The 24,433-nt window shown below is 35.2% G+C and overlaps 2 protein-coding genes across 5 annotated transcripts; one reads left to right on the forward strand and one right to left on the reverse strand.

Annotated features, from left to right (window-relative positions):
- Window positions 1-3,063: 3,063 nt before the first annotated feature.
- SPD1 (P-loop containing nucleoside triphosphate hydrolases superfamily protein) lies at window positions 3,064-9,977 on the reverse strand. Its single transcript, XM_006838651.4, has 9 exons — window positions 8,942-9,977; window positions 8,396-8,610; window positions 7,295-7,445; window positions 6,970-7,161; window positions 5,671-5,833; window positions 5,064-5,299; window positions 4,604-4,780; window positions 4,324-4,488; window positions 3,064-3,489 (listed from the first exon to the last, which is right to left on the reverse strand). The coding sequence occupies exons 1-9, from the start codon at window positions 9,416-9,418 to the stop codon at window positions 3,169-3,171; spliced, it is 2,097 nt and encodes a 698-aa protein (XP_006838714.1). The 5' UTR covers window positions 9,419-9,977; the 3' UTR covers window positions 3,064-3,168.
- A 3,706-nt stretch (window positions 9,978-13,683) lies between these two features.
- Window positions 13,684-23,928, forward strand: LOC18429366 (ATPase complex subunit). Of its 4 annotated transcripts, none has more exons than XM_006838652.4 (7): window positions 13,684-14,097; window positions 14,197-14,237; window positions 15,692-15,755; window positions 18,457-18,645; window positions 22,414-22,485; window positions 23,359-23,537; window positions 23,623-23,928. In XM_006838652.4, the coding sequence occupies exons 1-7, from the start codon at window positions 13,948-13,950 to the stop codon at window positions 23,738-23,740; spliced, it is 813 nt and encodes a 270-aa protein (XP_006838715.1). In that variant the 5' UTR covers window positions 13,684-13,947; the 3' UTR covers window positions 23,741-23,928. The 4 variants fall into 4 exon arrangements, 3 of the variants coding, with proteins under 3 accessions (XP_006838715.1, XP_020520238.1, XP_088717523.1); XR_016051729.1 differs by having other exon boundaries at window positions 13,803-14,097; window positions 22,414-22,529; XM_088861397.1 differs by having other exon boundaries at window positions 13,822-14,097; window positions 15,692-15,750.
- Window positions 23,929-24,433: the final 505 nt, after the last annotated feature.

A 24,433-nucleotide genomic window follows, 5' to 3' on the forward strand; every position in this document is an offset into this window, starting at 1 on the left:
AACAAATCATACAATTCTTAAGGGATTTTACAGATGACTGTTTTGAGATATAAGAGATGTTGGATATTTAAAAAGGATTAAGTTTCTATGCCGCCAGCCCGCATATTATAGAAATATAGGCTTGGCAATAAATATATTTTTTAAATATAATTTTATCCTAATTTTTTAAGAATATATAATCTTTAACATGGAAATCATGACTATAAAAATAAAAAATAAAAAATAGAAATAATAATTATATTAAAAAACCATTAGGATTATTAATTACAATTGTTTTTAGATAGACAACCTATTTGCATCCGTCTTTAAGATGGATGGTTTATACCTTTGGACTGCATAGGGTAGAAATGCAATCCAGCCAGCATGAAACTATTTTCCATTTATAAATCACGTCCTACTTATTTTCCCCTGTATGTAGAGATAGATAGATAAATAGATAGATATTATTTTCAAAATAGATAGATAAATAGATAGATATTATTTTCAAAGGAAATTTAGAATTGAAAAACAATAAACTCATAAAGTTAAATAACATTTTCAAACAAGGATTGTATACTATTAGATATTATAAGATGTTTTATCTATAGAACAAGGAGGTCATAACTAATCCTAGCCATCAATTTTCAACTCGGACAGCTTAGGGTTTAAAAAAACATTCAATTTTTTTTTTCCTAACTTGAGAATGATAAATGAAATATTATTAGCCTTCCAATTTCAAATCTAAGGGATAAAAAAATTTCTAACCTCCTTATACAAAAGTTAAATGATCTTATTGTATACATTTTATTTATAAATTAAACTAATATATTTGAAATAGTTCGTGTGAGTAGGGTCTCATATTCGAATGCTATCTTTTAGGTGTTAGGAATTATATATACATTTTTTATTGTCTTAGCACTTTGTGATGCTCTGTGAAGCTCTGCCAATCGATAATACAATTCTTTTCCCTTTTTTAACAATAATTTTCAAATTGAGCTTGATACCATGGTTAATATTTAAGGAATCCCCTAACTCATATGAAGAAATGCAGGCCCCTTAATAATCTATTTTTTAGACTTTCTCAACAAAAAAATATATTTTTGAGACAATTTTTGACTTGATTTTTATAGAATATACAATCCCTAGCATGAAAAAGAAGAATTAAAAAACTAAAAATGACATTTTTTTAAAAATAAAAATTTGGGCCATTGATTTTACCTTTCTTTTAAAGGGAATGTCAATTACATCCATCTTTAAATGGATAGTTTATGCCTCGTGGAGAGGCAAATGTATGGATATATGGAAATTTATTACATGGCAATATATTACAAGGAAATATGACATTTACATTGTTTGGGTACACTTTAATAGTAAGGAAATGGACAGACATAACCCTTGTCCGAGATTTCTCAAAAAATTACTAAATCTATTAGGCTCGGTGAGGGGTGATCTATTACGATACTAGTAATCTTGGAAATGTTTCACGTGTATCTCTCTGCCTTATAAAATTTAAACATCCCTCTATCCCAATTTGAGTTGTAGCCCTCATCTGACTCTCATATAAAACAATTTTTTTTAATAATTGGTAAGTGAAAGTAAGGTGAACTCTAAATTGATTTAAAAGCCCTCATCTGACTCTCATATAAAACATTTTTTTTTAATAATTGGTAAGTGAAAGTAAGGTGAACTCTAAATTGATTTAAACAATTGTAGAACTTGATATGAGACAATTTTCTACTAGAATCATAATATAAAAACTTTCTCCATCCCTCTAACTGCAATCATAATATAAAAATTTTCTACATCCCTCTATCCCCAATTTGGGTTGTAGCCCACCATCAGTTGTTGTATAAAAACATAAATAATAAAAATAATAATGAGTAATTGATGACAAATTACACAATACAATCATAATAAAAAATTTCTCCTAACATAATCCTCATAAGATATTAGTAAAAGCTCAATTGAAATAAGATACATATTTAGTCTCCTCCAATGCTTCAAATTTTTCTACTCCAATTACCAAACGTTATAGTTTACTAATCAAATTTCTTTTCATTTTTTAACTTATACCATCAAGATTTTGATTTTGGTATTATGAATTTATTTATTATTTGAAATTACATATAAAGAGACATTTGAAAGATTTCTATAAAAATTAAATAAAAATAAAGTTTATCATAATAAAATCATGTTATTTTAATCATATTATTCCAATGACCTATCAGGTTGAAACCAAAGTCTAATCATGTTAGCCAAAAATATTCATATTTTAATATTCAGATGGTAATGCATTTCTCATATTTCTTCTAGAGAAATGGCAAACAGTAGCAATGTATTTCCCATGTTGCATCTAAATACTGTCCAAATAATTACAATTCATTTGCATGTAACGTATTACGCCCGTAATATATTTCCAAGTATCCAAACGGACCTTATTCTTTTCTTTTTTTTCCTCTTTTAGTGGGAAGCTTCTTTTGTTTTTTCTTTTTTTGTCGGACATGGGATCCTTTATCCTCCATCCAGCTGACTGGACGGTGATAACTCTCATGACCAACTTTAACCCATGCTCATGTGGATTACCATAAGCAGGCCTTACTTATAAACTGTTAAACCCCACTTCCATTTATGGTCTGATTTTTGTTGAAAGCGTCTTACCTGTGATGGCTCTTAATAACAGATTTTCGAGCACTCTTTCATTTGTGTTTCAGGGCAGGCAGTATTAAAGTACATAACAACCTATTTCTACGAATATTATGGCTTTTAAGAGGAAATAGCTGATATTTTTCTCTTTAGCATTACAAAATTTATTCCGAGTATTTGGGGTCGCTAAATAATATGACTACCATGAAAATGGGCATGCTGAAATCGGTCTACGAATCGGATAAGTGTTATTGTTTTCATTAAAAAAAAAAAAAACCTCAATTCCTGTATATTGTGCAGAACTCTCGGGACAAGAACCAAATGTTATCTTTTCGTTTCAGAAATCTCCACAAAGAGGAAATTTTGGAAAGGGAAGTTGCATATTCTTGCACTAAAGAAGAAATTAGGTAGCGCGAAATGGGCGGGAACACAGGCACAAGAGAGAGAGAAGAGTAATAAATGATATTACAACATGGCATCATAATTTACATAGTGTACATTACACGGGGTGCATCATTCAAGAGTGACAACCAACATTGTTCAGCCTTACCATTCAGGCAAGAGAGGAAGCCTGGCAACACTTGTTCCGCCACCTCCACTGCTTATTGAATTCCAATCTAACATTGACTCTTCCGCACCTTGTTTCAAACCAAGACCAGGGTTTTTATGAGGGGCATTGTTCTTCCTATCAATCTTCATGGGAAGAATCTGAAGCCTTGAGTTGAGCTCCGTGCCTGACCTCTCAGCAGCAAGCTGATAGCTTTCCACAAGCGCCAATTGGCGGGCAATTATTTTAGAGCATCTAGGAAGGAGCTCTACTGGCTCTCCTCCAGGAATGACAATGTACTCAATAGCCAGTCTGACCTCCTAATGAGAAGAAAAACTAAGATTTCATCAGCAAAACTTTGCAATCAAGGAATAATAACAAACCGACAAGAAATGAAGGACGAAAAGAAAGACTACTGTAAAGGAACAGTGTGGGAAATAAATAATGGATCAAAAGGGTAAAGTTGAGGGACGGGTTGTCATATTAAAAACAAATAAGTCGATTCTTCAACAACAAAAATATAACTTGAAATATGAATACAAATTGCTACATCCAAAATTCCAGCAAAAAGATGCACATTTTGTCATTCCATGATCTTACAGTGAGATTTTCAAGTACTCAGAAATTTCAGTCAAAATAAATAATAAATACAAAAGAAGTTACAAAAGGATAGCAACTAGAACTGCTGGGGGTTTACTGTTTCTCTTTCAGTTGACACAGAAGAAGATAACAAGTGGATAACTAAGGATATTACAAGTTGGGTATATGGACAGCGAAATATCGGTGTAGTTGATGACAATTAATAAATGGAGATAAAAGGGGAAGTCGATTTGTGTTTTGAACAATGAGAACAGGGGAGGGAATTATTATTTGTCCGGTTCTTGTTATGATGATAACCAGAACATGGGGCGTTAACTGGCTCAAATGAAAAGATCTTAAGGAGATCAGTCACTCAGCCCCTAATATCAATCATAAACTATGATTATTGGAATTTCTGTGGCCGCCGATGATATGAGCCTTTTTGTGATTTTATACATGTTTTTAGAATACCCAGGAGCCAATGTTGAAGTATCCAAATATCATAGAGCACAAATAAACAACTGAAAAATGAAAGAACATAGTAAAAAAGAGAACATATGAGGGTGGGCGTGCACCTCCAAGGCATCAATCTCTTCCAGTGAAGGTTTTCTTTGAGGTGCGTCATCTGCAATTTCTATGTCCCTCTTTGGTTGCTTGAATGACCATCGAGAAACAGTTCCAAATGTGTCCATCCCGAGAATCATGCGAATTGCCTTCACCATCTGTGCCATAGTATTTGCCTATGGTACGACAATTAAATTACTTCTTATGATTAATGCCCAAAAACACCAATATTTTTCTTAAAGTAACACCTGAAGTCCAAATGAAAGCAGTGATTTGGTATCATCCAAGTACCTTAATAACAAATATTGGTAACTGATGAAATTTAGCAACACCTCTAATCCATGGATTCTGCTTTAACTCAGACTTCAATGCAAGAATTGCATTAGCTGTCCCAATGTCATCAGTTATGTCGATTGCATGGTCCAGCCCCATAAATTTAATTACTTGCAACAGGTCAGCTTCTAGGATCTAAGCCATAATCATTTCCAAAATCAAATAGTATAACCAGTAATATCAAAGCAAGACTTTTATTTAACGACTATATGGGTTACTGAGAGAACTCAAAGTTTCAAACCTCCCACCCCCACACAGCGCACAGAGAGAGAGAGAGAGAGAGAGAGAGAGAGAGAGAGAGAGAGAGAGAGAGAGAGCAAAAGTGACTCAAAATCTCACTGGTCGGGAAGGTTCAGTCAATTTGATTTCATGAAAGCATTCCCCTTGTAAAAACTTTCCTCTACTTTGCAGCATTTACCTTGCATGTATAAAGGCGTACAGGTGCACCACTATCCCTTTCATATGCACTTATGCTACCTTTATTGCTTTGCCCAGCATATTCTGTGGAATCTTGAGTATCACTATCATCTTCATCAGAAGCAAAAGCATATCTTTCATAGTGACTTGTATCTGGATCCTTAGAAATCACTGGGGAATTAATGGGCCCATCAACTTTAGGAGACATACGACGCACTTCAAATAAAGGAGATTTGCCTGTTTGTAAAATGTATAGCTTATGAGTTTAAAACCAGTATAAAATTAAATCATTTACCTTTCAACCAAGAAAATCACAATCAACCCTAGCCATTGAAATCAAGCTGCTGGGAGTGTCCTGTTCACTGTGCTCAATGTTAAATTTTTTTTTTTTCTCGAACTAAGTATAGAGAATGACACACCCCTAATAACCAGGGGTAACTGTGACCTTCTTGTAAAAACGGTAAACAATATAATCCAGTGAGGTTAAACAGTGACAAAATTTAACAAAACACTATACAAGATCAATATAGTCCCTTTTGGGGTCCCTACATTGTAGAATTAAACTAAAATCTATCGTTTCATTTGTCATAAACATGGATCCAGACTACCTGCAAGGATTGCATCTACAGTTGCATCTAATCTATGATGAACCCGGCATTCAGTTCGGGATATCATCTCAACAGCGGATAAGAAGGTAGAGGGGCCTTTTCTCTCAAGTATTGTCTTCTGAACCTTCCTCTTCTTTGCTTCATCATCACCAAGAGTGACACTCTGCAAATGAATAACTTATTAGGAATGAATAATCTCCATTCTGATCATGAATATTTGCAAATGCATTATTCTTAGTGGAAAATATTAAATAATTTAACAAGGAGAAAAAAATGTATAACTATTAAAGAATTTAACAAGGAGAACAAAATGTATAAATATTAAATAATTTAACAAGGAGTAAGAAATGTAAGAATACTATTGATTTTGGCATGCTTGCATAACTCTGTGAAGTACTGGTGCACAAGATCCAATTGAGGTCAATGCATGACCCTTGCTAAACATGAACTGAGGTGGTATATAGTGCAAAAATAAGAGCAAGATAAGTGTTGCTAGTGCTGTTGTAATGGCACCATATATGACCATAAATTAGACCGATTATATTATCAAAAGAGAATAAAAAAAACATTGTGTTGATTAAGGACCAACATTGACATGTTTCAGAACATATTTTTGCCTTATTGGTATATAAGGCAAAAACCATCATCATCATTATAAAGGCAAAAACATTTTATTGAAAAAAGGAGAAAAGGATATGCACATCAAGGTGAACCCAAAACTTCTAAAAGCTTGCTCAAAACACTATAATATTTCACCCATTATTTAAACCGGATTGAGCTGAAATGTGAGTGCATCTCACTTGGACGCACCTAAAAAAATAAAAGAAAATAATTCAAAAAAATAAAACGACCAAAATACTTTGTAATTGTTGAAGGGATATTTTAGTCAATTTATTTCTTGAGAATTATTATATATATATTTTTTAGGTGCATGAGGGTGGATGCAAACACCCTTAAAATTTCATGTCAATGCAACTTGTAAAAAAGATATAAAATTCAAATAGTAATAAACTATCCCAACTGTCTAGATTCAACCGGATTGTTGGCAGCCTATGAGCAAAATCCTGTAGCATTTCATCCATAGGCATTCCTAAGTCTCTCTCTCTCTCTCTCTCTCTCTCTCTCTCTCTGTTTGTGTGTGCGCGCCCACTCGCACGTGCGTGTGTGTATTGAAGACCAAGACTTAAAAATGCATGATTCTATAACACGGACAAAATATAGGAAGCCCACAATAAAAAATATTAACCCTTTCAAATTTCAATTCTTGTAAGTACAATGGTAACAAAGGATTTTACAAACCTCAATGCCACCAACAAGAATTTGCAAGGACGGATTTCTCATTATGTTCTCAATTGTCATCCCGTGGGCTGTTCCAACCAGTTGGACACCTCTCTGTGCAATTGTACTGGCTGCCATGGCTTCAAGCTCGGTCCCAATTTCATCAATGATAATTGTCTCAGGCATGTGATTTTCAACTGCTTCAATCATTACCTGCATGAAAAATTAAAATCAAGGATCCAAACAACAATCCAAACAATATTCAGCAAAGAAATGAAAAGAACTCTTCACTTTCCAAGTTTAAATAAAGAAAGCAACTGGCATATTATAGACATAAGAGACCTACAGTATGCTGCATATTAACATTGGGGACTTGCATTCTTCTTGCACGCCCTATTCCTGAATGAGGGATATCTCCATCACCTCCAATCTCATTAGATGTGTCAATGATTACAACGCGTCTTTTATGGTCATCTGCTAACATTCTAGCTATCTCCCTAAGCATAACAACAAAGTCAGTATTACATTTCCACAACATCCATCAGGATTAACAGACATTCAAATATATAATAGTGTTAACAAGCCGTGGAAAAAACAAACTCACGAGTTCCATTAACAAAAACAATACCAAGGAACATGCGTCACCAATCAAACCTAGCACATGTGATGATTGTACTTGCTAGATTACATTGTGAAGAATCAGAGTACCAGATAACTGAAATGATCCTAAATCATAAATATCAACAGGAAATGAGATATTATAAAACTTGCATTCGGTGCTCGGATAAAATAAATGTTTGGTTATTTTATGATGTATACAGCAAAATTTATTATTTACATAGTGATGGCAATGTTCTGGTGATCTCCATCTCCGTAAACGCAGAAGAGGTCACACTTTGAATCATTCTATTTAAACATGATATGCATACTTCAAGGAACATGGGAGTGAAATACAGGTTCATAAGGAGGGCATTCACAAAATGCTTTTTATACATAGTTGAAAAGGCCAACTCTATCTCTTTCATACTAAAGCAATCCAACGCCACCTTGTAACATTGTCGGATATTACAGATGTTCACATGTATTACATGACTTCTTTTTATAATTAAAACAAGGGAAATTTACCAAATCACACCTAAGAGTTTAACTATTTAACATCTCACTGGGTTCAGTTGGCCGATTCAAATAGCCCATCATTCTTTTGATTAAATTTCAAATATTCCCATCAAATTACGCATCATTATGGGCCAGGAAATTTATTAGATCACACCTATGAGTGAGATGTTAAAACAGTTTAAGTCTTACGTGTAATTTCATAAATTTTCTTAAGAAGAAAGATTTGAATTTTCCTTTTATGATGATTGAAACTCGCGTGTCCAACTGAAATTTTCTTTTTATGACGATTGAAACTTGCATGTCCAACTGAAACTGGAGGGGAAGAGAAAACCTTATCAAGGTGGTCTTTCCAACTCCTGGTTGTCCAATAACCAAGACAGAGCCTCCATCCTCAACCAAGTCCCTGACCATCTCTGCACTTCCAGATATTGCCCGACCAACTCGACAAGTTAACCCAATTATTTGCATTTTCCGGTTTCGAATAGCACTAATGCGATGCAGTGAATTATTAATCCCAGATCGATTGTCATCTGAGAAATCACCCACCTAAAATGCAAATAAAACAATTTGAGAAAAATAACTATGCTATAGGAATTGCCATTGTTATATTCATATCAATTACGAAATAAACCAATTTGATATCAATAATTAAATCGATTTGTATAGCTTTGGACTGAATCCCACAAGAATGCAATACTCAACAAATTTAATTTTTGAAAGAAATACAAATGCAAATTACTCTATGAACAGAACCCAATAACAGCTCAGCAATTGAGAGAGAGAGAGAGAGAGAGAGAGAGAGAGAGAGAGAGAGAGAGGAATAAGAAAAATAAGAACATGAGTTGCGATGAATTGCTATAATATGACACTCAATTACCTTTGAAATGGAGTATTTAAGATCTTCGAGCTCGACTGGCTGTTGTGAAATGACCCAATCACCGGAAGGGAATCGAGCAAGAGGTTTTCTTCCAAGATCTATCACCACCTCAATCAATTGATGAATCTCAGAGTGCTGCAAGAGCTCTCTCCTCATCCTCAAGGGGACAATCTCCATGAAAAGCATCAATTCAGACACCGAACCCAACCTGGAAGACGTCGTGAGAGGAGACACCGAGAACCGCTCGAACGGCTTACGAATAGTCTGAGGAGATAGAGAGAAAGCATTTGATGACCCAATTCCCCTCCTACCTCTACGACTCTTAAACGGAGAAGAGGAAGGAGAAGGGGAGGAAGAAGCTGATAACTTTGCATTGTTATTGTACAAGTAAGCAAAAGCAGAGATGGGTATTTGATTGATAGAGCGCCAGGAGCTCTGCAAATCCAATAGCAACTGACATGAGCCTATAGCATTCATAACGTTTTGAATAAAAAATTCTCTCTCTATAAAAAATTTGTGGGTTCTGAAATTAAGTCCAATTGGGAAATATATGTGTCTTTCAGGAGGAATCTCTAAAAGAAATGTGAGTTCTTGAATAAACAAAGATTTGAGAGAGATGAGAGTGATCGAAATAGAATCGTATTGGAGGGGAACTGTTGACGGTCTTTGTTCGCTGCGGGTAATGGAGGCCAAGGCACCGGGTGATAAGGCACGTAAGTTGGAACTGGGAAAAGAAGATTCCCGGGATCTTCATAATGGACCGAGCTTTTTAGAGAGAGAGAGAGGAGAGGGAGAGATCCCCACCGCGCCTTAGGTTGCGTGTTTGAATGTACGTGTGGCAGCCCCAGAAGCGAGGAATAATATCTTCTTTTTTTTTCCTGTTATGTAAATGGGAGGGTGGTATGGGCCAGCTCAAGCTTGGCTCGGGTTCATATAGGCCCATGGCCAGGCCAAAAATAAATGAAAAAAAAGAAAAAAAACCCTCAAGCCACAATTTGTCGCCCAAATGCTATTTTTTTAGGGCCACACCAGCCCAAGCTTGGCTCATATTCTTATATGGCCAAGGCCTAACGGGGGTGGGCCAAAAAAAAAATAGTTGTGCTGGGCCAAATCAAGCCAGCACTAGCCTAGCCTAACCCAACCCTCGGCACAGTTTGTGGCCTAGATCAGGACCACGCCTCCCGGCCCATTGTTAGCCCTATGTGAGTGAGATGAAGTCGTTCCTCTAACACAGCCCGGGTATGCATTCTCCAGTGCCGCCACTCTGTCCTAGAAAAATAGGAGGACGGGGGGCAGTTTTTTTGTATGTGGGGAGTTGATTTACAATTTTAAGTAGATGAATTTCTGTTATGAATGGATATATTCTGCATCTCATGTTTTTATGTTTTCAGTCTTGGTGGATCGGAACTGATTCGACCCATTCTTAGCCTTGATATAAGTGGGAATATCAACTCTCGCTAAACTTGAGATGCAGCATTGTTCCGCTAAGCACTTGATCTTTTTCTTACGAAATCCCGTGTTATACCTTCATGCGTTGTTATGTACCATCTCATCTCTTCTCCTCTCCTCTCCTCTCCTCTATCTGTAACCAATTACCAGAGGGTGCAGATAAGGTTTTTTTCCTTGAGGCAGAACATCTCAGTTCCATAGTCATTTGCTGAGTATCGTGGTTGGAGAAAAAAATGTTGGCTTACATGTAGTGTTTGAAAAATTGGTGATCTAGATCGGAATTACTTATCCAAAATGGGCGTCAGTTTAGATTGAAAAATTGGTGATCCAGATCAAGAATTACTTATCCAAATTGGGAGTCAGTGTAGATTGACTTGGTTGATTGGTCCACTATCATTGGACTCAACCGTTTCCATGGGGAATTGTACGAGTCTTTTAGGAACCAGACGATGCGGACTAGTTGAATTGCTCGATTCCTACATATTTCAGTCTTTATTTTTTTTATTTTTTCTATTCCTTCTCAAATTTTTTTTGGGGAAAATTTCGTATAGAATTCTTCATGTTATATCATGATAGACCCTCTTTCTATTTTTTTTTCAACCAACATAAAGAAATCTTTAAGGATTTCACCATACCCCTTCATCTCTTTTTTTTCTCTTTTATTGATTCTAATTTTTATAGTCAAAAGTAAATAAAATAGGGAGATAAGAGATGAGGGGGTATGGTGAAATCTTTAAGGGTTTTTAATGATGCTTGAAAGAAAAATAGAATGAAAGTCTATCATGAAATAATACGATGAATTAAAGATCTATACGAAATTTTCCCTTTTTATATATATATGTTTGGGACTCATTTTCACACTAGAGAATCGGTCTACTTATCAACAATTTGCCAATTTGGATTGGACTTCTGGATTGTTGGTTCACTCGAGTGGTCTGGGTTTTAAGACACTTGTTTAAATTCCTTTAAAGTGTTTAAAAACTTGGTCTGGTGGACTGGTCTCAACTAATCTAAGTCCAACAGCCGAATGTTAAAGTAGGCTCAGCCAATTCGGGCAACATATAAAAAAAAAATACAAATGTAGAGAAAAATGGGAAAAATTCAAAAAACACAAAATCAAATATTCAAAATCATATTGGTTTCATACATGAGGTATATATGAAAGGGTAAGTTTTCTATGTTTTCCGTAGAGTGTAGAAGTTCTATCCTCCCCCTTATCCAACCGTCCATTCTGAATGGAGGATTAAGATTGCTCCATTCATAATGTCAAGTCTTTCTATATACTATTTTGACACCAAATTTTGGACGTCCATTCAACTTGTACTAGCAAAAAATATAAAAAAAAATGTTTTCAATAAAATAAAATTACAAAAATACCCCTAACATATTTAAAGGGTATTTTGGTCATTGTATTTGATTGAAAAAAAAATTAATATTTTTTATAGGTGCGCCCCAATGAGAAGATAGCACGTACCAACTTTCATATTCACACAATTTGTATTAAAAAAAACTAAAAATAAAATACTTTGGGACCTTGGATCTAAGATCAAACTGTAAGTGGCTCTCTTGATCAAAGTTAGATGGCTGGATGGTAGGGGGAGGATAGAACTTCTATGTTGTAAAAAAAGCATAGAAACATTTCCCATTATGAAAACCCACAAAAAAAAAAAAAAAAAAAATTAAATAGAGCAAACTCCATAAAAAAATAAACAAAATAGCAAAAATAAAACTTAGAGATTTTTTGTTTTGATATGAACCCGACAGATCTCCCCAAGCCTCCTATAGAGAAGGCTTGGTTGCTCCCTAAGCAAGGTCCCGCCAATTTCTAGAGGGAAAAACAGTGGTAGGCCCTCGAAGGCTCCCTTGTTCGAGTGATGGAAGTACTGGAAAACCATTAAAGCCACCTTTGTGATCATTTGCTTGAGGGAGTAGGTGTTCAATATGCTGCCACAGGAGTATAAAATATGAATGCGTGAGCGAACTGGAGAGCCATTTAAGCCACCCTTGTGATCATCTGCTCAAGGGAGCAGGTGTACAATATGTTGCCACAGGAGTATAAAATATGAATGCGTGAGTGAACCATGAGAGACGGATTTTGGACTACGGTATTAAGGAAAATTTGTATATAAGGCTGAAACCGTAAAATATAGAATTAAGGTGCACCTCAAAATTTCCTCGAGAAAAGTTGTTTTGATGTTCGAAAAATATCAAATTGATTATCTCGACATCAAGATGTGTGAATATGGAGAAAATAAAGATTTCAAGTCTCAAAAACAATATATTTTACAAAATATTATTTAGACCGTCCATTATTAGGATTTTCATGTGTTTATAGATCCGCTTGATTTGAAGTTTGAACCGTTTATAGAGTTTAAAATTTATAATTAGAGATAAAAATAGATTATCGGGCCATTGTAAAAAAATTTGGCACTAAAAATACATCTTATGATAAAGTTTAGATGTGCACCTTACTTTAATTGTTTAAAGTTGCAATCTAACTGAAAACGTTTATATAAGGTTGACATCTTAAACTGTACCACTGAATTCCTTCGAAAAATATTGTTTTGATGTTGGAAAATATCTACTTAATCATCTCGACATCATGATGGATAGATACAGAGAAAAAAAAGATTTCAGATCCAACAAATAGTACATCTTACAATATCTGGACCATCTATTTCCAGATTTTCATGCATTTATCGATTTACTTGATTTGAACCATTTTTTGGAAATTCAAATTTTAAAAATTTCCAACACCAAAATTGCATCTTACGGCAAAGTTTGGAGGCATAACTTACTTTAATTGTTTAAGAGTGTTGCCTTATGCAAACTACACCTTTAAGTAAAAAATATATGGACATATATGTTATTTGGATAAAAAAAGGTACCCCGTATTTAAAAGGTATTTGGTTTGTATGAGGCGCTAACCCTAAAAAATCTATGTTAAGGCACTCTAAATGATACTGAAAGATGTAGTTTAGGTGCCAAAAAACTTTGTGACAACGTAAAAAGTTGTTTTCGTTCCGAATTATGGAATTTTAAATTTTAAAAATAATGTAAATCTATTAGATTTATAAACACTTGAAAATCTTAAAAATAAACGGTTTAGGTAATGCATGACAAGAAAGAATATTTTGAGGACTTCAAACTATTATTTTGGTAGTGTCAAGACAATATCAAATTTTACATATGATGGTCGTAAGTAATTATAATTTATTTGTATAAAAAATAAATAATCTCATTGTATACCGTTCCTAATTTAATGTGGTTTTTAAGATGCAGACTGACCGACACCTAATATAAACTTTTTTTCTATTTGGAATGTAGACACCTACAGGGATCCAGGGTTTACATGGACCCGAGGGTCTACATGGATGGCACGTTTTAGACGGGAGGTAAAAGATTATTTTCCACTTTTATTTTTCCTTGCTAATTTTCTCGATTTGCCACACGCGGCCGCGCTGTTGAAAGGGGAGGAATCAGGGAAAGATCGCGCTCATTTTCGCGAAATTGCATTTGATGAGCTTTTCTGCAAAATCAATATTTAGAAGGAGAAAATGTTGAGGAGAAGGCTCTCCTCTTCCTTAATCTACTCTGCACATTGCTATTCGATTGCCCGGTGCTTATCTTTCGATAATGGCTGCCTTCGTTCTGATGCCCCCTCTCTCATCGCCCGACCTTCTCCTCGCTTCTTCGATATCTATCGGGTCATCTCTCTTTTTCTCTCTCTTACTGCTTCTTTTGTTCGTGTTTGTTTCTCTATATTTTCGAGGACGACTGATTCCTATCTATTTTTCATTTTGCAGTTTGGCAATAAAGAGGCCATCAAGAAGGAGCGCGAGAGACTGTATGCTCTCTCTGTCTTTCTTTCTGTCTCTCTCTATAATCAGAAAACTATACAGAAAACAGTGGCTTTACAATGATAGTGGCTGGTTTTAGCAGTAAATATTATCTGATAGGAGGTTGGATCTGAGAGCAATAATTTATTTGAGCTAAATAATTGTTTATCTTCTATTGTTTTTTTTGAGATTCGTATTAAGCTATGCAAAATTTTATCAAAAAATTCTCATCGTAAGCTATGCTCATCTCGTTGTGTGTCTCATTTGACCATTAAGACAAGCAATAGATGGCTATTGGGCATTGAACACTGAATATGAGTATATTATATATATATCACATGGTATGGAAATATACTATACTTGGTCAATGTAATGTCAAATGAACGCTGTGGCTACTGCGCTCATCGTGGAACCACTATAAAAATTTGTGCTTGATATTACAATTGGGACTCTCATCAAGGAAACCACAAAACCTTGTGATGGAGTGTTTCATTTTATCACCTTACCTATTCTGCATTTCAATGAAATGTGATATACATTGTGGTTATGCTTGGAATTATTGAAAAATCCTTGTGCGACAACACTCTTAATATGAGTAAGAAGAAGTAAAGGCCTTAAGATAGCTCAAGATCATTCTCAAATTTTCTGGTCTACATGTACTGGTAGGTTTCTTTAATTGCATGGACAAAGGCTTTGTTTGTGGTTTGATATTGCAAACCCTCAACTTTGTTCTTATAAATTATTCATAAGAATTCCATAATCCTTTAACAAGTTTTGTTTACTGCTTTCGGTGTTAGGATAGGCTTATTTTAAGCAGAGAGCTTTTATTTAGTGTTTGGAATCTCATCTTAGTCATCTCTATTGTTGATATTTTTATTTACACTCAGTAACCATTTTATGTTCATATCCTTGGTCAGATGTCTATTAAACTTATAGTAGTCTATTTACCATGAGATTGTTGCTTTTTATTACATTGGATAAAAAGAATGGTATACATGAAATCGCAGACAAACTATTTAGATACTTATTCATTTCCCTCCTCAACCCAACAGAATCTATTGAGTAGATTTGAAAGGGGTAATAAATTCTATGGGGGCCAAAATCTGAGATTCTCATAGGGGGGAACTGTAGTACTTGCAGACTTTGCAAAAAAAGGTTCAGCATCAGCAGACAAGAGTTGGTTATCAAATGCTTAAGAAAGACTCTTCGGAGTTCGTACAACTCTTTTTATAATTATTTTGGAGTTCACACAATGCTAACTTTTTCTTGTTGAACTTCTTTATCAACTGACAGTGATATGCATATTGGACTCCTTATCAACTGATTGTTCTTTTACTTTGTTACACTCCTATCCTGTTTTTGCAGATGCTTTTTAAGATGTGGTTTTCTTTTAAAGGGCACAAGTCTCTCCTTTATGGCTGTTGTTTATTCTAATGCATCTATTTGACTTACATTCGTGCAGATCAGATGAAATGAATAGAGGTTACTTTGCAGACATGTCTGAGTTAAAAAAACATGGTGGTAAGGTGTGCTGAATTATTACAAAGTGTTGACTTAAGAGGTTTATATGTGTTTGATTCTGATGGCCCATCTGATCATAGACATTCCATTGATATTCGGTTCATGTCTTGAACCTCCTATATTGACGGCCTTGATGTTTCTTCGACCATGCACAATGCCACATTATTGTTATTTTTGTTTTTCATGCCATCTTGTAGCATTTTCCTCTCAACTTCATGTGCTAGAGTTCCGAACAATTTTTTAAGAGTTGAGGTGTATCATAATTTTTATCAATTTAGGCAAAATCATTTTGCAGCTTGAATCCCCTGGATTGGAATTACTATGCAGGTGACTGGGCTTACGATCATAATATAATATAGAAACAAGGGAAAATATCCCATTATCCCCTATTTTTAACTTCTATATCTCATTAGACCCAAGAAGTGAAAATATTACTTGTAAGCAAAAAGACTCCATCTTTTCTATCTTCCAACCCCCTAAACCTGTTTGACTATGTATTGGTGACCTCAACAACTTATGAAATGACTCTATCTCTCTCTCTCTAAAACTTCATCTCTCTCTCTCTCTCACATCATCCTCTCTCTCAAAACTCCATCTCTCTCTAAAACCCAAACTCCATCTCTCACACTCACATGATCGTCTCTCTGTAAACTCCATCTCTCTCCCTAAAACTCAAACTCCATCTTTCTCTGTCTAAAACTCCATCTCTCTCTAAAACCCAAACTCTATCTCTCTATAAAACTTCATCTCTCTCTCACACATAAGAAGGTATGCTCGTGTTCGAGCTCAAGCTAAACCTCTTGGCTGCTAAACTCACCGAGAAACGAAGAGAGAGAGATGAAATTTGAATAGGGTGTCACTTAGTGTTTGTTTGGGTAAAAAATTTATGGTCAAAGGGGTCCAGGGGGTTGTAAGATACAAAAGATGGAGACCTTTTGCTTACAAGTAATATTTTCAATTCTTGGGTCTCATAAGATATGGAAGTTAAAAATAGGGGATAAAGAGATATTTTCCCTAGAAACAAATTGTTTTTAGAAGCAAGTTTAGGAAATGAGTGTAATATATGTGATTGTTTATTTGTGTTAGCATTATTCGTATATTTTATGATACCATATCACTATGTGGTATGTGCTTAGATTATGTGGTATATGTTTATTTATGTATGTTGGTATAACATGGTTCTTCCAATTGTCTCATTATTGATAACATGATTTGATATCAAGCTTCTAATCATCATTATCATCATCCAAGGCTTATTACAATTTTTTGGGTTTGGCTACATGAATCATGTTCTCCCATTCTTCACTAATAAGGGTTATACCCTTAGTAAGACTAAAAGTCACCATATATTTTCTCACTACTTCTGTCCATGTCTTTTTGGGCCTTCACATAGCCAAGCCACCTAAGTCTACTTTCCCTCATCTTATTGCCTGTGGAAGCCGCACCTAAGTTCCCTCATATGTATTCATTCCGCATTATATCCTTTCTTCCCACTCATCCATCTCAACTTCCTCATCTCAGCTATGCTCATCCTATAGATATGTTGTTTCTTGACTGCCCAATATTCCGTCCCATAAAGCATGGCTGGTCTTACAGCCGTCTTATAGAATTCCCCTTCAGTCTCAATGGTGGCGATCACATAATACCCCCCGGATGTACATTTCCACTTCATCCACTCAGCTCTAATTCTGTGTAACATCTTTCTCAATCTCTTCATTCTGCTGGATTGTCTACCCTAGATATCAAGCTTCTAATACAATAAGAAAATAAATGGTTTATACTTGTGATTCCTCAAGGAATAGAGTTTCAGAATTAAGAACATACCTGCTGCTCGGTTAAGTATTATGTATTTCACATGAAAACATGTTGTGATGCATGATAGAAATTAATATTATGAAGACATGATTAGTTGTTAATTTGGTAGATAGCTCCTCTGGTCCAAACAGGTCATGACTGGAAGTTTAACTGAATGAATGAGTCATGAAAAAAACTTACCTGAAAAAATGGAAAAATATAATAATCCGGAAAGTGAAGAAAGTATTATAATTGTTATCATCGGCACCCTCATTATTCCATTCGTGAAAATTAGTACCTAGTCATACAGCAGCATGCCTAGTTTTAACTGGTAGACATGAAAAGAATACTTGATATACCTAACTGGAAATTTGTGTGCTGCTTATTAGGATAAGATGCTTCAAATTAATTTGAAACTTTTCTCGTATCCTTTTCTTTGTGAATTACTTGTGAACAGATTGGAGTAGCTTAGGAGTTTACTTCAGTTCCTACTTTAATGGGACAGCAAAATAGATACCGAGTTAGGAAGTAGGGTATGAATCACTTCACTTCTAAGTTCTAATCGTACCTACAATTCTCCTTGCAGCAATAAATGAACTAGAAGAGTACTCTTGTGATATTTTATTTTTGTTATGTTCTGTGTTTTTCTTTTATAATTAGATTTTTATATCCTGTAATTTGTGAACTCTACTTAGGGCTATTTTTATTTATTTACAACGATCAACAGAGGGATGGTCTCTTTGTTGCAACTTTATATTTAAAGTTCTCACTTGATGCCCTTTTTTTCTGCTGATGAGAGATATGCTTTGACATATGATGATCTGGATGTTGTGCAACAACTTTCTTGTTTGAAAACACTTTTTTTTTTTTTAAAAATGAGAAACTTATCCTGTTTAAATGATTAATTTGCAGATTGGGATGGCAAATAAAACAATAGTTCCATCTATGGTGGCTAAAAAGTTTCCTGCACTGGATGTCGAGTTCTCAAATGGTAGAAAGATAAAGCTACCCATTGCATATGAAGAGAAAGAGTCGAACGCCAATCAAATGGCCATTCCCCATTCATCTTTACTATGCCTTCACTTTCGTGCAAGCTCTCAGGTTTGCGAACTTCTCAGTTTGCATATTTTCCTCCATTAGTTTGCTATTATTCTAACCCAACCAAAACTCCATTAAAGCCCTCTAATGTAGCAATGTAGATGGATTTTTGGTTTTGATGTTTAATTCACTATGAATCCATTTAGGAGAATTTAGGTGTAGCACCAATAGGCGATAAGATGAGAGAGAGTAGACTTAAGTGGGATGGCCATGTGTGGCATTGACCAAGTACAACACATGTTAGGAGGTGCGAGTTAGTTCAAGTGGAAGGACGGAAAAGCGCTAGGGGTAGGCCCAAAAGGACGTGGTTGGAAGTAGTCTGAAAAGATATGGGGACTTATGGCCTCACTGAGGGTATGATCTTTAATAGAGCAGAATGGTAGACCAGGATTCATGTAGCCGACCCCAATTAATTGAGAAAAAGCTGTGATGATGATGATGTTTAATTTACTATGATATACAGTAGTAGGCAAGAAAGGTTCAGGGCATACTACACATCTCAGATGTGAAGATTTACTTGGATTTAGCCACGGAGTGTGATTAGGACTTAGGTTTTGCTTTGGGTCGGACTACCTCTGGTGCTTTCGTCATGCGGGAGAGAATTGATTTCTCATTAAGGAAAACATGATGGATATGAGTATTTAACTACAAAACAACTAGAATGCCCTCATAGGTGATTTACTATTAATGTTATGAAGAACAAAATGAATATCCGCATTACGTATATGAGTCGCAGAGTGCAAACACATCTTTATGATTAAAGTTTATACAAGCGAAAGGTGTTAGCTTATACTGTGAAAGTAAGGTCACACCTCAAAAACCCACCAAAGCAGATTGTTCTACCCTCCATTAGTTCTTCTGACCTTGAGATTTGTGGATATTTTTTTTAAAATAAAATTGATTTCAAGTCTTGAAAATAGGGCATCTTGTAGCGTCTTATCTGGACTATCCATTTTCAAGATTTTCAAGTGTTTATAGATCTACTCGATCTGCACAAATTTTAGAGCTCTAAATTTCACAATTAGGGACGAAAACAATTTTTTAGGCAATCACAAAATTTTCTAGCACCAAAACTACATCTTTAGCATAATTGAGAGGTACACATTACTTGGATTGTTTAAGGTTGATACTTTATACAAACTACACCCTAAAAATTATAATTTAACTTTGAGGACATATATTTTCCTAAACAGTGATTATTTCCTTAAACCAATAAAGGTGCATCAACTGAAACAGAAAATAGAACTTCATTATGATTTTTAGTCTTTTTTCGTCTCTCTTTGAACGATCCTTAGATTTGAATCGTTTGTATTCTTGCAGCTATCTATCAATTCATGTTGTTGTGGCAGTTTGTTTTTGGTTTATTGGATTTTTTTGCTTCTTTTCATGTGTTTGTATTTCTTTTAGGTTTTGTGGCCCTTAACTTTCTTGGTTAAGATGTGTGATCAATTGTTCAAATATGTACTTGAGTAAGTAGTCCGTATGTGATTGCTGCAAAACTTGATCTCGACTCAGGTTTGGACCCAAGCATAGACCAGGCGTAGTCAGCTTAGAGAGTCGCGAGTCGGCCCAAAATGGCATAAAAATTTGTAAAAAATAATGTTGAAAATTGCAGAAAATATGAAATATAGGAAATGAAAAAAAAAACAAGAAAATATTATGTATACTAAAGAAAACTCGAAACTTATACATACTGAGGGTTTTAACTGCTAGGTCTAAATTAGAATACATAACATTATTGAGTTTTATAGAAGCATTCAAAATTACAAATATACATGCGAAATGACATCAATATAAAGCCAAGATGAATGACAGTGGCTCATAGTCATTCCAATCATGGTAATCCTGATTATCTCCCCAATGGTTTGGTAATGACTTCGTCGGATGGAAAACTTTGGTAGTCCCTCCCTGTTAACCCAAAGTCTCCAAGGCTGGTCTAGCCGTCATGCTTGTGCATACCCAGCTTCTTGTGTTCATTCTTAGTGCCCCTTATATCAACATTATCATCATTTCCTCCTCCATCTTCCCATTGTGCCTCAACTTTGCTCCTCCCATAAATTGTACACCTCCAACTCCCACCTTCACTTCCTCTTTGATGGGCCCAAACTCTTACTTAGTTGCTTCTTATTGAAAAGGGACCCCTCCACTTCCACCTACCACTCGTCAAGGATCATCTAGAAATATGTGATCCAATTTGATAGAGTCGTGGTCCTTAAACGCTTTCGGATGTTCAAGTTGTTGAGGACATAGACCACCTTGTGTAGCTTGGCACCCAAAATAAATGTGTTTTGATTGGGGATTTACGTGCCTAGAAGTATCAAACACCCAAGATACATGCAAAATTTTACAAGAAAGCATTTCAATGCCAAAAAATTCCCAAGTATAGAAGGGGAAAAATATAATTGTTTGCACCGTATTGAACACATTTGGGTGGGGATTCACTTCCCTAAAAGCATCAAACAGGCAAATACATGTAAAAAAAATACCAGAAAGGAATCTCATGAAAAAGAAAAAGGAAAAATTAGAAAATATTTTTAAAGCAGGGGAAATACTGAAAAATAAGGGAAAATCCGTGAGACATCATGAATACTTTGTGACAAATCAAGAAATATTTTGGAAACACAAAGCATGAAATCCAAAAAAAAAAAGAATCACAAACATATTTCATGCTAAAATAAAATGTTACATTTTTTTTGGGGTAGGCCCAAAAAGACATGGTTGGAAGTAGTGAGAAAAGATATGGGGACTTGTGGCCTCACTGAGGGTATAGCCCTTAATAGAGCAGAATGACGAACTATGATTCATACAGCCGACCCCAATTAGTTGGAAAAAGGCTCCGACGATGATGATGATGATACCATTCAAAAACAAAAGTACAAATTCAAAGAAAGTATACATCTTCCAGCCGTTAATTAGCAAGTAACAACTAGATCTAGCCTAAACAAAGCATAGATCAATATAGATCTGGAGTAGTTTGAAGAAATGGTACCACATACATAGTTTTCTAGTGAAAAAATTAGCTTTGAGAAATTAAGTGAAATTTACAAAATATAAACTGTGTAAATGCAAGTAGCAGTCATATATCAACCTTCAAAGCTCCTAAAATTGAACCCCCAAAGTAATTTTGGTGATTGGGCTTTGGATTGGAAGATCCAATGATGGTTGAAGTTTTTTTCAAAGTTTCAATGTGGATTTCATATTCTCTCAAATTCGGGGAATTTTTTCAATCCTTCACAAATCCTGTTTCGTGATTCGATAGAGAGCTGGAAAACCCTGGAGATAAAATTTTGACGACCAATACCCTCATAGGGCTGACGTATCCTAACGTTGTCTTTTTTTATTTTCTGCCCATGGCAAAAAATAAAAAATTTATTGGACTGGGTGAGTCCAAGCAACTAGACCAGGGCTCATTAGCTTGCCTATGTTTGATCAGGAACCTGCTGGGTCACTAGATGGAACAAACTTGTTCCATACCTAGGTCATAGGGACCTGGCTGGTTCTGTACCTCGGTCCCTTGTCTGCAGATTTGGGACCCTCCAGATCAGATCCGAGTGAATAAGGTAATTCTGCACCTGAGTCACGGAGTTTATACACTGTTTCTAATGGAATGAAAACAAACTCATAAGTCTATAGCTTTTCATATTTCCCAACATATATTTTGCTTCTGCTAGGGTCTTCAATTGTTGCAATCCTATGAATTTATTTTCATCTTCAAATTGTTTAATTATTACCTATTTTAAGTTTTATCTTATTCATTCCTATTTTTTGCAGGCAATGATTGATTCTTGGAGTAAACCTTTTGAGGATGCATTCAGCAATTCAAGAAATGTCCAATTATATGAGGTGGTATCCCAAAATCCAAAGCCATTTGTCACTAGTATGATAATGTAATCATCCTACACTGCTTGTATCAACTTCTATTATGGATTTTAAACCATGCATGGGAGGCCTTAGTTTAGACCTTATTGAGCTTCATTTGTCTTTGTCACTTTTGGAGATAAAATGGGTATCTTCATCCTTAAAGACTGTTGGTAATGCAATGCAGGTTTGAAGTATGAGATTATATCTTACTTTTACCAATTGCCACTTTCACTTTTATTCGTGAAAGTCCCTCTTGTAATTTCATGGGTTTGTCTAGCTTTGCCTTCGTCTTTGATAGTTTATCATGAGATTTACTGAATGAGGATCTGACGATCCTCAGATGCTTGTTTGGACTAGAAAATGCGACAATATAGGGGACATAGTTGACCTGATATAAAGAACCTGAAGCAACTTCTTATCTTCTTCATACGAATGTAATATGTATTGCCATGTTTCCTGTTGTTAAATGCAGATTGTCCCCAGTTATTAAGGGAAAATATCATAGGATTTCTGTCTCATCTACATAACTTATGCATGTTCTCTAGAACTTGTAATATCAAGTGTGTGACCCATTTTTTCCCTGAAGTACTATTTTCCACTTTATCTGGTATTCCATATACCAGTTTTCCTCCTGATCTGGTATTTCCATATACCAGATAAGAAACAATGGTCACTCAAAAAGAATTGACCAGTCATGACATTTTTTTGAGATCTGAATTTCTTGTGCACCTGCATGACTACGTCAGTTGCTCAGGGCACTTTGTTGTTATTATCCCTCTTATAAGATGCCGTTTTGCCACTTGTGTTCATCATAACCTTTTACTGGTAGCTTAAAAGCTATTGCCCATTCTGCAGGTATCTTTTATCGACTCTTGGTTCTTATCATTGAGCCCAATTAGAAGTTTACTGCTTAGAACAATGAGAAAATCTGATTTTGATAGTGAGAAGCAAACCCTTCAGAAGCAGATGGTTTATTCTTTTGGTGATCACTACTATTTTAGGAAGGAACTTCAAATTTTGAATCTTCTCACTGGGTATTTTGCTCCCTAACTTTTTCTTGCTCTCAAACCAAATGAAATGTTGGTTTTGATGTTTACAGTGTCATTGTTTCGATTGCAGGTATATATTTTTGTTAGACCGGTTTGGAAGAATTCGATGGCAAGGTTTTGGGTTGGCTACACAAGAAGAGGTGACCTCACTTGTTTCATGTACTTCCCTATTGTTAGAAGAGAAATAAGATCTGTGGGCTCAACCAATTTGAAGTCGCGTAAAATAGGAGAGAACTTGATCCTACCATCCAACTACGTTCCTTGTTTCAAATAATGTACTAACTTTAAAATTTATGTATTATCTTTTGGGTTGAATGGTCTGTATCTTAATTTTAAATTGTGAAAAAGCTGATGAAAGTTGTTTTTTTTTGGCTAATCTAGTTTCATTGAATCTGTACTGAATTTAACCAAGTTATGATAATGGGAACAAGGAACTGTTTATAGCCGTTGCGATATAAACAAGCATACTCATCCGAGCCGTAGAAACATGTACATCGGGAATCCGAGAATTTTCACCTTGTTGAAGATCTGATGATGCTACCAGAAGACTTGAATGAATAGCCATCGCTGTTAAGAACCACCGAGATCCAATGAGAATTTGCGCGTAGCTTCTGGTCTTTGACTTAAAGAAAGAAGGTTGTAATAACGAAACGGATACGTGAAAATTTTGTCCAAGCTAGTGGAACAAGAAAGACATGGAAAAATATGAAATACGTTTCTAAAGTCCTAGTTGTTATGACATTTTCGGAAATTGGTGATTTTTGTGGGCGTACATTGTCATGTGTATTGTGTTGTCTAACCACATAGCCCTATTTTTCTTAGAAAAAGTTTATATAAGGTTGCAACCTTAGACTATAGAAAAAAAAAAAAGCATACTTCAA

This window comes from Amborella trichopoda, chromosome 3 (assembly GCF_054954075.1).
Source record: "Amborella trichopoda isolate Santa Cruz 75 chromosome 3, AtrichopodaSantaCruz75HAP2 v2.0, whole genome shotgun sequence".
In the NCBI taxonomy this organism is placed as follows: domain Eukaryota; kingdom Viridiplantae; phylum Streptophyta; class Magnoliopsida; order Amborellales; family Amborellaceae; genus Amborella; species Amborella trichopoda.

What these genes read in the sequence shown, in the direction of transcription:
- SPD1 (XM_006838651.4), bottom strand. Translation starts at nt 9,418, where the DNA reads ATGAATGCTATAGGCTCATGTCAGTTGCTATTGGATTTGCAGAGCTCC. An exon ending in TTAAATACTCCATTTCAAAG is followed by an intron (nt 8,611 to 8,941) that starts GTAATTGAGTGT and finishes TTTGCATTTTAG; the next exon opens with GTGGGTGATTTCTCAGATGA. An exon ending in TGTAGATGCAATCCTTGCAG is followed by an intron (nt 5,300 to 5,670) that starts GTAGTCTGGATC and finishes TTTTACAAACAG; the next exon opens with GCAAATCTCCTTTATTTGAA.
- LOC18429366 (XM_006838652.4), top strand. Translation starts at nt 13,948, where the DNA reads ATGTTGAGGAGAAGGCTCTCCTCTTCCTTAATCTACTCTGCACATTGC. An exon ending in TAAAAAAACATGGTGGTAAG is followed by an intron (nt 15,756 to 18,456) that starts GTGTGCTGAATT and finishes ATTAATTTGCAG; the next exon opens with ATTGGGATGGCAAATAAAAC. An exon ending in ATTTTGAATCTTCTCACTGG is followed by an intron (nt 23,538 to 23,622) that starts GTATTTTGCTCC and finishes TTTCGATTGCAG; the next exon opens with GTATATATTTTTGTTAGACC.